The sequence below is a fragment of the Elgaria multicarinata genome, chromosome 19, assembly GCF_023053635.1.
Source record: "Elgaria multicarinata webbii isolate HBS135686 ecotype San Diego chromosome 19, rElgMul1.1.pri, whole genome shotgun sequence".
NCBI classification, from domain to species: domain Eukaryota; kingdom Metazoa; phylum Chordata; class Lepidosauria; order Squamata; family Anguidae; genus Elgaria; species Elgaria multicarinata.
Genome location: NC_086189.1, coordinates 18084328 through 18098021, shown reverse-complemented (window position 1 = coordinate 18098021; position 13694 = coordinate 18084328). Strand labels below are relative to the sequence as shown.

At 47.8% G+C, this 13694-nt stretch overlaps 1 protein-coding gene across 4 annotated transcripts in view; it reads right to left on the bottom strand.

Moving 5' to 3' along the window:
• Window positions 1-3374: 3374 nt before the first annotated feature.
• The window catches only part of SCAI (suppressor of cancer cell invasion), a 46291-nt gene continuing 35971 nt past the window's right edge, over window positions 3375-13694 (bottom strand). For all 4 annotated transcript variants that reach the window (XM_063144474.1, XM_063144475.1, XM_063144477.1 and 1 more), the window contains 6 exons: window positions 9757-9856; window positions 8709-8790; window positions 6841-6913; window positions 4304-4477; window positions 4029-4129; window positions 3375-3691 (listed from right to left, as the gene is read on the bottom strand). In XM_063144474.1, coding sequence (XP_063000544.1) covers window positions 3542-3691; window positions 4029-4129; window positions 4304-4477; window positions 6841-6913; window positions 8709-8790; window positions 9757-9856 — 680 coding nt within the window. In that variant the 3' untranslated portion in view covers window positions 3375-3541. The remainder of the gene's footprint in view (window positions 3692-4028; window positions 4130-4303; window positions 4478-6840; window positions 6914-8708; window positions 8791-9756; window positions 9857-13694) is intronic.

Here is a 13694-nt window from a genome sequence, read left to right as displayed (position 1 = left end):
ATAACGAAGCCAGAAATCAATTCTTCCCACAATTCCTGCTTTGTTTCGACTCAACGAATATGCCTCAGCTACACCCACACCAGAAAGATCAACGACATTAAACGATACTCATGCTGTCAATCGTTAGAAGGATATCCGACTTTTAATATCTGTTCTTGATTATGGGGAGAGGGGGGGGAACAGTCTTGTAACCATTTGTGTTTTGTGTATCTGTTCTACTGAACTGTATACGCAGTTCTGTTTTGGCCCAGACTTATACAGTTGAAAAATATTTAATTAAGAGAAGCTTACACAGACGAGCTAGTCCAGCATCAATGCTGGCAAAATGGAGCAAGACACAGCCAACTGTGGAATCTCAGCAAGACCACGGCAGGCAGCCAGAGAAAACTTGTTTATCAACGGACCCCCCACAAGAAAGAAGACAGTGTGCTAGATTCCCCTAGGAAGAATGATCACTTTGAAGCCTACTCTGGGACAGATAGAACAGAAGAAATAGCGCTGAGTTGGAAACATGTTATGGAGAGGCACCGAAGCTCCCGTATCACAAGCCAAAACCTGGTTGGGGAGCGTTGCGTGGTTGCAGTTCACTCAGTAAATGATTCCCCTCCCCGCCGCCTTGAGTTTAAGACACACATGCAGGTCACCGATGTGTTTTGGGGACAGCAAAATTGTTCGGTAAATCCCACATGGCCGAAAATGCCACCTCTGAATGACCGACTCAAACAATCACTGTCCAAGCAACAACATTTGTAAGGAAGCTACCCCGCCTGGAATGAATTTTGCTCAGCACCAGTGTATACATCTTACTTTTGTATACATATGGAACTCACGCTATCTTATATATATATATATATATATTAATATCTACATATGTACAGACACATTTACAAGGAGCGTCTCTTCCAGAAATTGGCAGGCAGAGTGCATATAGTACATGTAACAAAACGCCTTTCACCTACACTGTCGTTTTAAAATAATAATATTAATAATAACAACAACAATAATAATATAGTTATAAGGACTGAAAGAACGAAGCACCACAGAAGAAAATGCACCAATGCCCCGTTACCAAACCTAACCCAATGGAAACAGCTTTGCTGCGATGAAACGGCTCTTCTGATTGCCCGTTGAAAAGTGAAGGCGTCTTAAAGCCAGGCATATTAGGGCAGTAAAAGCTCTGCGAACTCTATGCCTCTTGCCTGCGTCTCATTGCACTTTTCGCCCCGACCTAAGGCACCTCTTGCTATCGCTCGCCGTAACGCTGCCTTCTCCAGCTCCGCAACAAGATCGCAGTCCTGCTGCTCCCGACACGCCGGGTGTTTTCCTGGGCAATGCTTTGCACGACGGCGGGCCTGTTCAGATGACGCTCTAAACCATGGTTTGGCCGCTCACCCTTTCACAGCAAATGGTTAGCGAGCGTGTTTAAACCGTGGTTTTGTAGCCACCCTGGTAAGGGACGGTTCCCACGACACACGAAGCCAAAATGTTTAGCTCAAAACGCTTAACCCCTGTGGCTTTAGCGTGTCGTCTAAACAGGGACACTCTGCTGGAACAGATACCAAGCAAAACAATTATTTACTTGGGTGAAGCATCTACACACGAAAAAGAAACGCTTGCTCCATTGCCCACCCTTCAGCCTCACTTCCGCCCTAGCTTTGAACGAATCGCATTTTCTACGGAACATCTCGAAACGACCCCGCGATCTCCTCGCAGAGCCCGTTGTCTCCGGCTGAAAGAGAACTTGAATTGTGCGCTCACACGGACGGCTATCACGAGCAGTAACCCCATTTCCAACGACTGGACAGCAGCCCGTCCAAGACGGTCGAGATGACAGCCACACGCAAACACAAAGCCGAGAGAGTTCTTCCCCGTTTCCTCGTGATGGGAAAACGTCCTTTCCCCATTCTAGGCCCGCAACGCGGACTGCTGGACGAAGGATTCATGCCTGCCTTGTGGGGCAGAAGTGGTTTTCGCTCTGCCATGCCCTAGTTGCTGAATACAGACAGGGGTAGAGAAATAAAACCTTGAGGACTCCCAAGGTGGTTGTGCTTAGCTGTAGGTTTGGGGACAGACCCCCCCACCCCTTCAAGGGCAGTTGACTGAGCCACAGCCCGTTTCACAGACGGGCGTCGAGGGCAGTTTGAGAGCGGCACCCTCATTCTCAGCATCTCTCTCCTTCCTCCGCAACATCCCCACGCTTACTCTTTAGGTCCATTCCCAACAGACTTCCGTTTTCCTTGCTGCCGTGGCACCCTTCCCCCCCACAATGTCCCAGCAAAAAAGCCCCTCCCGCAAGAGCGACGAGATGCCGGCCGACCAAATGGATGCCTAAGGGGCTCCGCTGGGAAAGACGTTAACCAGCACCTCGCCCCAACGGTGGCCGGGAGGGTGCGCGTTTCGCACGGGCCACAAGAGGAGTGCTGAAAACCTTTCCCACAACTGTAACAGGGTTTCATTTCGAGGAGCTCTCAGCCCCGAAAGACGGGCGGCCATCTTCTTGCAGCGCTCACGCCATCAATCGCTAAACCAGGGTCCAGGGAGAGCCGCTCTCCCGGATCCAGGGGAACGCCATGAAAGCATTCTTCCAAGCGCGGCAAGTCAAAAGAACTCCTCGCCCATGTGCAGGAAAAGGCGGTTATGTTCCATTCCTGGGCTGGGGAAGGGTCCTTAATGGAGCGACAGAGGAAGGCTGTTCTCCTTTGGAGGATCTCAGGAAAGGTTGTGGTTCAGCCAGAGGCACAGAGCGTGGTCTGATATAGAAATGGGGAAAGGGGGACAATTTCTTGATGCAGTAATACACCATGAGCCAGTGCTTCAGGGGCAGGCAAGATAAAGACCTGCGTTTTTTAACCCACATACATCACTTTTGCAGCTCAATGAGGAATTTCAAGGGAACACTTCATCTGTAGGGGATCACTCTGCCATCCCTTCAACTCCTCCTTTGTTGAGGTGACTAAGCGTAATCGTCTCAAAAAGACTCTTTTATTGCTATGGCTGCTTTCCACGTTGTGATCCCACCCTTCACATTTCAAATCCGAAATAATCTTTGGGGACGGAAGAGAACAGTTTTCTCCTTGGGATTCTTTTCCCTTGTTTTTCTTCTTCTTTTTTTTTCTTCTTTTTTTTTGCTTCCAAATTTTTAAAAAGTGTACAAAAATAAAGGATTTCCACACACGAGGGCTAAAAGTGACCGACAGCATTTAAATAATTTGCGACAGGTGGGTGGTTTCCACCTCCAAATCAAAATTTAAAACCCAAGGGATTTCTTTAGTCTAAAATTTTTAAAACGAGGAATTCCTCTATAAAATTGACCCCCGTACAGAATGGAACAGCCGTGCCCACAGCTAAGCCATTTATTATTATTATTATTATTATTATTATTTGTTAAAAAAATAATCGTAACTTTAAAAATAAAAATCAAGTAAACTCCTTTTTGTGGATCTTCACATTAGAAAATGGCACCATTTCAAAAAAAAATAATATTCTGGCCTGGGGGGGGGAAAAACCCGCAGTAAGAAAGCCAGAATTGTGTGTTTCCGTTTTAATAATCATCCAGCGTAGTTTCCAGGAACACGTTTCGGACATCCAGCATAGAAGCCAACTCCAAGATGTGCTTTTGGAGGTGTGGGTTCTCCACGGTTTCATCTCTTGGCAGTTGGGGATAGGATTCTGGGTAATTCCTAGTTTCCTGCTATGGGAAGAGAGGGAGGAAAGGAACAAAAGAATATCAGGAGTTTAATTGTCCGATCAAGTCATCATGAAGGGACGTGCATTTCAGAACATATATAATTGATCATGGCTCTCCCCGGACACTATAAAATGGCTGTCGACAACTCAAAGTGTAAATAACAGGGTGGAAATCAAATCTCGGCTTAATAAAATACGCTCAAGTATGAATTTGCTTTTTGGCCATGCACTGGCGTCACTTTTACACATCGCAACAGCCCAGAATTCAATAACCCATAGCATTTATGGGAGAAACAGGCCCGTATCTATCAACGAGCGGAAGAAAGAGCTATGCACCATACCCGGAAGATTTTGTGCATCCTCATGGTGGCTGAGCAGAAGATGAATCTCGTTAGAAGTAAGCGAAGGAATTCATCTCCAAAAAACTGGAGGAAGGCCTGATCTGCAAAGGGGAACAAGTAGCTCTTAGAGAAAGCCGGCTTCGGGAAAGTGATTAATCAACAATTCCAGGAAAACAGACATGGTTCCTCCCTAACCCTAAACACTTAAAAAAAAACCAAAATCATTATCACCGTTGCCCGGCGCTGGGTGCAAGTCTCCTTGCGCCAATCCATACCTATGGAACGGGAATGTGTCAGCAATTGTGCGATATCCCGGTTGATTTTGCGAAGGTAATCGTGACATTTGTCCCACAATCCTTTGCGCATGCTTGATAATCCAGAGACAAACAGGAATGCCATTAAGGGGTTGTTCAGAAAGAAAGTGAAGAGGCTGCCACGTTGGGACTGATCTACAAGTCAAGAAAACACGATGTACTTAGCATATGAAACGGACGAGGGGGAGAGAGAGAGAGGGAGGCACTGTCGCCCATAGTAACCGCTCCGCGGCCTTCAACCATGACACACAGAGAGGTGCCACCGAAAGCTATTACTAGATCTAAGTCAACTCTCCATGACTTGGCTTAGTGTTGACCAACAGGAGAGGAGTCCATTTGCAAAAGTGGGCAAGAATTCCTTTTTGGGGGGTAAGTACTGTGAATTGCTAATTGGCATCAGTAAACAGGCACCATGATCCCCATGTGGAATGAAGCACAATACCTCGAAGGAACTGCCCCCCATCTCCCCCTCAAAAATAAACACATAAATATGCCGTTCCCCATCCCAATAATTCACCAGACTCTTCAACTCCACTAGCTCGGTTTCAAATCCGTAAGGCTAAGCCGGATGAGAGAGAGAGAGAGAGAGAAAGGGACGATGTCTTTCTTTCAGGCAAATTGCTAAAGAGGGCATCACCTTCCCCACCCACCCCGACCCCCACCACTGCTGGAGACCTTCACCGTTTGGTGCGCCCGTGTGTTTCCTCTCAAGAAAAAGGCAAGTTCTACCATTTTCAGCATTCTTCTGGGCTAAAACGGGTGGGTTATTTCCGCAGGCACAAGACTTATTTTTCTACTCAAAGCCTCCTGGCGCCTAAGAGAACTCACCTCCAAAGCCAAACGGTGAAGTCTCCAGCGTCTCTCCCCCGCATTCGTGGCTGAGCACCACCTTCCTGAGCCACAAATTATGTCACCAGACTGGCCTTCATGCTTGGAGGTAGCAGTAAAAGGGCTGCTCTCTCAGAGAGCGACACACCAGAACCATTTACAATTATAGGGACTGGAAAAACGGGTTGGAAAGTTAATAGAGAGCCTTTGAAATCCAGAAAATATTTAGCTCCCTAATTAGATCCACTAGTCACTCCGGAGAGGGTCTTCCATTAAGTTCGTCCAGCCAAGTAAGCTTCTACGGATACGTTTGCCACAGCCTCCGGCGCAACGGAAGAAGGGACGACACACGACCTGTGCTTCATCAGCGGAAACCTAAAAACCAGCAGAAGGTCTGCCTTCCTATTCCCTTCTTAATGTTCTAACCACTTACGCATGGCCAGAAAAGAGGAAACGTGTCGTCAAAAAAGAGGACACCATTTGCACAACATTTGGTTCAGAAGTTGGATTTTTGACCCTGTTCAGATGACACGCTCAGCCACGGGGGTTAAGCATTTTTGAGCTAAATGTGATGGTTTAGCATGTCCTGTGAACCATGACAGTGTGTGTCATGTGACTCATTTCCAACCATGATGGCTACATAACCATGGTATGTTCACTCACCATTTGCTACAAGGGGGTTAAGTGGCCTAACCATGATTTAGCGTGTTGTCTGAACAGGCCCTGTGACACACGTTTCTGATTTCCAGCACACGGGATCACCCACCATCCAGTAGCCCAAGGTGGGTTATTTATTTTATTTTATTTACAATATTTATATATCACTCCACATCCAAAAGATTTCAGAGCAGTGAGCAACAGATAAAAATAAAAGAATAAAAACACCATATTTAAAATTGGTATTTTTTTTTAAAAAAAAAACCCCACCAAAGTTATTATAAAATCTGAATTCTGGTAAACCACAAGGAAAGCTTCCTGAAGCAACGGCGTTTTAAGGAGGTGCCGGGTTTGAGGAACGTTGGGGATCCTCTGCCCCAAGGACCAAATCCATCCCCCCAGCGTTAAGAACGTAAGAGCTGTGCTGGATCAGGCCGAGGGGCTCTCTCACCCAGCATTCTGTTCGCGCAGTGACCAACTATCTGCCCACAGGAAACCCGCAAGCAGGACATGGTGCAACAGCACCCTCCTGTCCATGTTCCCCAGCAACTGGTGTACATGGGCTTAATGCCTCTGCTAGTGGAGACAGTATAGAGCCATCAGGACTAGAAGCCATTGAGAGTTCCCAAGATGCCGCCCCGCTTTCTCCTGGCCCCACCTCCTTCCCCTGGATTACCAACCACTTGCTTTTTTCCCTGGCTTCTGCAAAGTGTTCCGCCGCCCCCATTCTAAAAGACTGAAATGCCTCTCCTACAGCTTAATTACTGGCAGTAGGAAGCCAATTTCAGTTTCGACACCTATGTGGACGAGACCCTTGTTGCAAAATCCCAGAAGACAGGGGAGACAGGCTCAGTCCCCTCTCCCACCCCCCAAAAGACCTATTACAGTTCAGGGGAATCAAATAAGGGGGAAAGGTGTTCCAGAAATGGTTAATCTAGGAAGGCTAATGGTCTAATTCACAGACATTTGCAAAGCGCAAAGACAATAACGCAGCGACTGAAACGCTGTCCTACCTTGTAACGCTTTGGGGTATGTTGTTGGAGAAAGCAGGCACACCAGTGGTTGTCCAAATAAGTTTGTGAAATTCTGCAAGAGAAGTGTTTAAAGAGACAGAGAGAGAGAGAGAAAGAGAGAGAGAGAGTCACACACTCAGAGCTCAGCAACTGGTCTGGGAGCAGCGAATCCCCTGGCAATGGGGAAATGGGAACGAAACGTGGTTTCCCATCAGTGGCAGAAGAGAAGGGACACCAGGGGCAACAGCTGAACCAAATGTGCAGGACCCTGACAGAGGCCGTGGCCGTAAATAAAAGTTCAAAGTTGCTGCTTCAACTGTCCTCATAGGGGGGGGGGGCTCCGTTGACACCCCCCCTCCCCAATATCCCATTCTGGTATCTGTGCAAGACATGTAGGTTTGGTTTATTTGTTTGCCAACAAACAAGCATTCTCCAATCTGGTGTCTGCCAGAGGCATTGGACTACAACTCCCACAATCCTCAGCTAACAAGTACGGGTGATGAAGGATTATGCCGGATTATGCCGTCCCCCACAGGACCCCGCTTGGGCAGCTGACCAGGACATTCAACATCCTGTACGTGGCGACCAGGTGTTGAGAAGCACACACGGTCTTGAAGACAGACAAATCGCTCGGCTTCCCCAGGCAAGAGAGAGACATTTTCTAGCGCCTCCTTTAACGCTCCCCATGGTGGGAAAGAAATATTAGAGGAGGGGGTGGACATTTTGGAGAGACAGAGGAGAGAAAAGGAAGTCCAAACTACAACGCCAGCTTTTTCTTGGTTTCCATCCAGGACTCCAGAGGGCAACTCCCTTTCCAAATGTGCCAATTCCACTAAGATTCATTAAGTTAATTCCTACTAAGCTTGTTAACATATTAGAGACCAGCTGGCTCTAATCAGAACAATATTCACCCCTCCCTTTCCTTCCCCTTCCGAACTGAAGCGCTGATTAAGCATTAAGCTCCATGGCACCAGACAGCCAAGGCAGGTTTAAGGGGTGGACAACCGCTCAGATGAAAAACAGTTTAAAAATATAACGCCTTTCTGGGCAAAAAAAAAGCGGCGTGCCAAAGTGAATGGAATTAGCAACAGTGAAATACTAGTGGAACTCGTTGAAACGGTCTTCCGTCTACACTGGCTACCATTTCTGGGACTGATTCAAAGTGCTAGTATTAAGCTTGAAACCCTAAAACAGCTCGGGGCCAGGTTATCCAAAGAACTGTCCCCTCCTGTATGTACTTGCAATCATTTTCAGTGATTTGATTGATTTGATTTATTACATTTATATACCGTCCCATAGCCGAAGCTCTCTGGGCGGTTTACAAAAGTTTAAAACAGCGAACATTAAAAAAGTATACAAAATTTTAAACCGTCAAAAACATAAACAGTATAAAAACAACGGAATCCATTTAAAAACAACAGTTCTGGGGTCCGTTTAAAAAAAACCAAAAACTTAGCGTTGTTAAATGCTGTTACGTGCCTGGGAAAAGAGAAAAGTCTTGACCCGGCGCCGAAAAGATAACAATGTTGGCACCAGGCGAGCCTCATCGGGGAGACCATTCCATAATTGGGGGGCCAGCACCGAAAAGGCCCTCTTCCTTGTTGCCATCCTCCGAGTTTCCCTCGGAGTAGGCACTCGGAGGAGGTCCTTAGAAGCAGAGCGCAGTGTATGGGTAGGTTCATGTCGGGAGAGGCGTTCCGTCAGGTATTGTGGTCCCGAGCTGTGTAAGGCTTTACAGGTTAAAACCAGCACCTTGAATTGGTCCTTCTCCAAGAAGGAAGTGAGGCAGGTGGCTACCAGGAAGAGGGCCTTTTCTGCTGTGGCACCAAGCTCTTGATGCCCACCCACTTTGCAGAGAGAGGCCTTACCTTGTAGGCAACGCTGTTAGAGGAGTCCACTATGATAAACAGAGGCTTCCTCGTGAAAGGATAGAGGTCGCCAGGATGCAGGCTGAAAGGGAGAACAGAGGGCGTATCACAAAGCGAAGAAGCGAGGGGGGCATTCTACACCCATTCCTCCTCTTCCCCCCCCCCTTTAGATCTGCAACAGTTCTCCCCAAGGGAGGAAACACCTCAACAAATGTCAAACACGGCACTGAGACAAAGCGTGGAGCTTTTAGATCACAGCGCCCCCAGAACCACTAGAGATCCTTCTCAGCTTGCTGCCTAAAGTGCTTGTTCCAACATAAATTAATCTAAGGGCTCCTCCTCCAACCCCTTTTCATTTACTAAATTGATCCATGGGTTGGAGCGTCTCCCCTATGAGGGAAGGTTACAAAAGCTGGGCTTGTTCAGCTTGGAAAAAAGCAGGCTAAGGGGAGACATGATAGAGGTGTACAAAAACCTGGTGTGGAGAATGTGGATAAGGGAACATTTTTCTCCCTCTTCCATAACGCTAGGACCCAAAGGGGTCATCATCCCATGAAGCTGATGGGTGGGAGATTCAGGACAGAGAAAAGGAAGGACCTCTTTACACAGCGCAGAGTTAAACGATTCACTGCCAGAAAATGTCATGATGACCACCAACTGGGACAGCTTTAAAAAGGAGTTGGATGAATTCCCTGGAGAAGGCTATCCATGGCTACTAGCCCTGATGGCTATGTGCTACCTCCAGTATCTGAGGCAGTAAGCCTGTGTGCACCAGTTGCTGGGGAACAGGGGTGGGAGGGTGCTGTTGCACCATGTCCTGCTTGTTCATCCCTGGCCGATGGCTGGTTGGCCACTATGTGAACAGAGTGCTGGACTAGATGGGCCCTGGGTCTGATCCAGTATCAGGGCACTTCTGATGTTCTTCCTTTGAAGCTAAACACAGGTGCCTGAGTTTGCTCTTTCTCCCCCCCCCCCCCGGCACCCCTTTTCCTTTTGTGTCGGACCACCACGTTGGCGACTCCGGTCTCAGAGGAACGAGGCTACTCACCAATGCATCTCCTTATATGACTGGTTCCTCTTGTGGAGTCCGTCTCCATTGATAATGTCCCGGTTGCTGTTTGTCAGCACACCGCCAAAATCATAGGGACCTGCAGGGGGGGGGTGGGGGGAACAGGAGCCCGGATGAACAGCAGCTACACAGCTGGGTCAGGGAAGAAACAAACACGGAAGGCGAGGCGGCGATCCCCATTTGGGAGTGTGAAAGGACAAGCCTTGATCTGCCTGCTCTGCATGTCGGCCTCTGGATGGAGTTTGGTTCTTGCATGATGCGATCGGAATGATATATGTACCTGAATGTGCTGTAATGCTGAAACTGCTTCAATGGAAGGAAATGCTGTATCAAGGCCTTTTGACATCGTTTAAGACAAGTAAGCTAGCTTGATGGAAAGGTCATTCTGACATTGGCAGAAGAGTTATGGGTCACCTGCTGATAAGGTATAATGAAGAGGTTTTCTTTGATCTGTCTTTGTTTTGCTTTAGAATTTTGCCAACTGCTAACTGGTTAAGATGCTGCCGTGTATTTATTTTTATTTATTTATTTATTACATTTTTATACCGCCCAATAGCCGAAGCTCTCTGGGCGGTTCACAAATACATGTATAACGTATAAATAAATGTATAATGGTATAATGTATAAATGTATAATTTATACATTTATAAATGTATAAATGGCGGTGTATAAATATACCCGCTTTTCACACTGCCAGGAGAGACGTTCTTTGTCTGTAGGACTCTCTCCATACAGCTGTATTACACTCAATAAAAGAGTGGATTTTTCTCCTTGACAGGAGAAAAGTGGAGTTTGTGGGAACCTGCAAGTTATTCGCTGAACTGCCAGAGCTAAAGGGGGAGGGTGCAAAATCCCATCATATTTTAGCTTGAAGGTCTTACTGGCCGTAACTAACCAACGGAAGGCAGAAGTAACATGTTTGTTGCTGCATGAACACACCTTTAACGATGGGTAATTTCTCAGCCATTTCAGACAACCGAGTTGAGGCTTATTAACAGGGCTGGCGCCAAGGATAGGCACGGCTGGGCGTCTGCCCAGGGACCCATGCCCCACCAGAGGGCCCACTGGAGTTGTCCCTCTTCCTCTCCATTGCAACCTGCTTGTTCAAGACAACACTGGTGGTGGGGAGGAGGAGAAGCAGGAGACGCCACAGCCTCCTTGCTCCCTGGTTCTCTGGAAGTGGGAAGAGGAGGAGGAAGAGGAGGAGGAGGAGGAGCAGTTGGTGACCGTGGCGGTGAGAAGGCAAGTTAAAGCCCTTCCGGCTTGTCATGAAGTCTTAGGAGAGGGATTTCAACCTTTTCAAATAGAGAAGTAACTGCACCAGAAGCCAGAAATGCGGAGGGGGCCATTCAAGGAATTCTGGAGGGCGGGATGTGACCGCCGGGCAGATGATCTGCACCCCTGCTATGTCAACTACCACAGCTGGATTAAAATTTGACAGTGCTCCCAGAGGTGGGATAAAGTTGCCACGAGAGCAGGATTCAGTCCTTGGGTCGGCCAACTGGATAGACCCTCGTTTCAAGATTACGCCGTGCCAAAAGGCGATGCCCATGTCCTTAGAGGTCTCTCTAAGTAGAACCGTGTTTATTTCATACCAGAAGGATCAATACACACAACGTTAAACACACGTGCCACCATCGAAGCAATACATTCAAGGACGAGGATGCATCCGTCCACCAGTTAACAAGCTAACTAGAACCTTTCCAGAGTCACGCTGACCACCGCCACCGCCACCACGAGAGCGTCACGGAGAGAATACAGACTGGGGTGTACTTTGGAAAGCTTCAAAAACGTTGGGGTTAACACCCCTTATTTGTTGGTCCGGCTTCCGGCATTGGCTTCATGACTGCCCATTGGGGTTTGCTCAATTTCCACAGCGAGGCGCCGCTTTTAAGTTGACTCTGCACTTCACTGCCCCCTCACGATGGAGGCTAGCTTCTGAACTGGCCTGAAGTCCAGGGCTGGAGCATCTCCCCTACCAGGGAAGGTTACAGCAGCTGGGATTGTTTAGGTTAGAAAAAAGGAGGCTGAGCGGAGACAGGATGGAGGTGGACAAAATGATGCCTGGTGTAAAGAATGTGGAGAGGGAGACATTTGTCTCCGTCTCCCATAATCCTAGAACCCAACGGGGTCATTATCCCAGGAAGCTGATGGGTGGGAGAGTCAGGACAGAGAAAAGGACGGGCTTCTTCACACAGCGCAGAGTTAAACTATGGAATTTGCTACCACAAGATGTGATGATCACCAATTTGGGTGGCTTTAAAAGGGGTTGGATAAATTCCTGGAAGAGGAGAAGGCTATCAAGGGCTACTCGTCCTGATGGCTATGTACCTTCTCCAGTATCTGAGGCAATAAGCCTATATACACCAGTTGCTGAGGAACATGGGTGGGAGGGTGCTGTTGCCCCTGTATCCTGCTTGTGGGACCCTGTTTGACAGCTGGGTGGCCACTGTATGAACAGAGTGCTGGAACAGATGATCCAGCAGGGCTCTTCTCATGTTCTTATGAGCGTGGCCCGGGCCAACCCTCATTTCCTTTCAGAGCTGCAGGTCACAACTTAAAACTGAAACGTACAAGCCTAAACAGGCCAGATAGGGACCCCCCACACACACGGGCCGGAGGTTCCCCCACCCCTGATATAATCTCTAATAATAGAAGAGGGGGTGTCTGCCTGTCCGTCCCATAGCACCAGGACTGTGAAACTCAGACATCTGAAATTGGGCATGCATGCACCTTGGGGTTATTTTGTTGATGTTGTTTTTAAAAACACTCATGAATTAATTTTAATTCATTTAAATGCTTCTGCGGGGTTGAAGGCTGCAGTAACATCTTCAGCCACTAGGCTCCCCTAATGAGCACATAGCTTTGCAGTTTTAAGCCAGGGGAGATGAGGTGGGTGAGGGGCAGAGTTAGACACCTGGCGGGGGCCAAGAGAGGTCTCTGTGGGCACTTTGGAGACCCCAGCCATGGGTTCACATGCCACTCGGAACTAGAAAAGAAACAGGAAAACCAGAAGACTCTCCAAAGGACAGAGATGGACGCTTGTTCTACTGTACACGTGGAAGAAGAACAAGAGATCAAGCGGCAGGCTGAGACAAAAACAGGCAACACATCCGACACCAAAGCCCTACACAGCTGCTTCCCAAGCGGTTTTGGTTTTAAAAAAAACCCTGTAAACTTTCTTTCGTTACAGGTTTTTTCCCCCCTCTCCCCTCCCCTTCGTAAATCTCTGGAAAGGTTTATGAACCATGCAAGGAAGGTGAAACAAGCATGCATTTTATAAAGGAATGCAAGTCTTAAGTGGGTGGAGTGAAGATAATATGACACCAGCTCAGAGGAGTTACTTGGTTGAATGCAAATATATGGTGAGAATCAAATCGCTTCATTTGGAGGGATGGGATCCAGCCATTCAGCATCAGCCAATTTTTAATGGATTTTTTTGCAGGGGAGCAGAAGGGCAAAAGAGGGGGGGTGTTTGAAAACACATGGCCACTGCATCCCAATATTTCTGCCAGGTTGGGGAGGCGGGGAGGGAAGTCACCAAAGTCATGACAAGGGCTTGAATTGTCATGATGGATAAACAAGGGAAGAGTCACCACCATCTCCGTTTCCAAGCACAGCCGTCTCTGGCCCTGCTTGGAAGTTAACAATACAAGTTCACGTCTTGGGTGTTCAAACTGTAATTTGAAAACAAACAAACAGGAGGCCAGGAGAAGTCCAGAAGCGACCAGAATTTCTGACACTTAAGGCATGGTTCAGACACTTACCGGACTGGTGATCATCTCTGTGTAGTGCATGAACAGGCACCGTTCTAACGTGAAACAGGGATGGGCAACTTGTTTGGGCTGAAAACTACCCCCAGCCAGCATTGCTAAGGGTGAGGGATGGGTGGCTTAAAGTTACCCGACTTAAAGTGA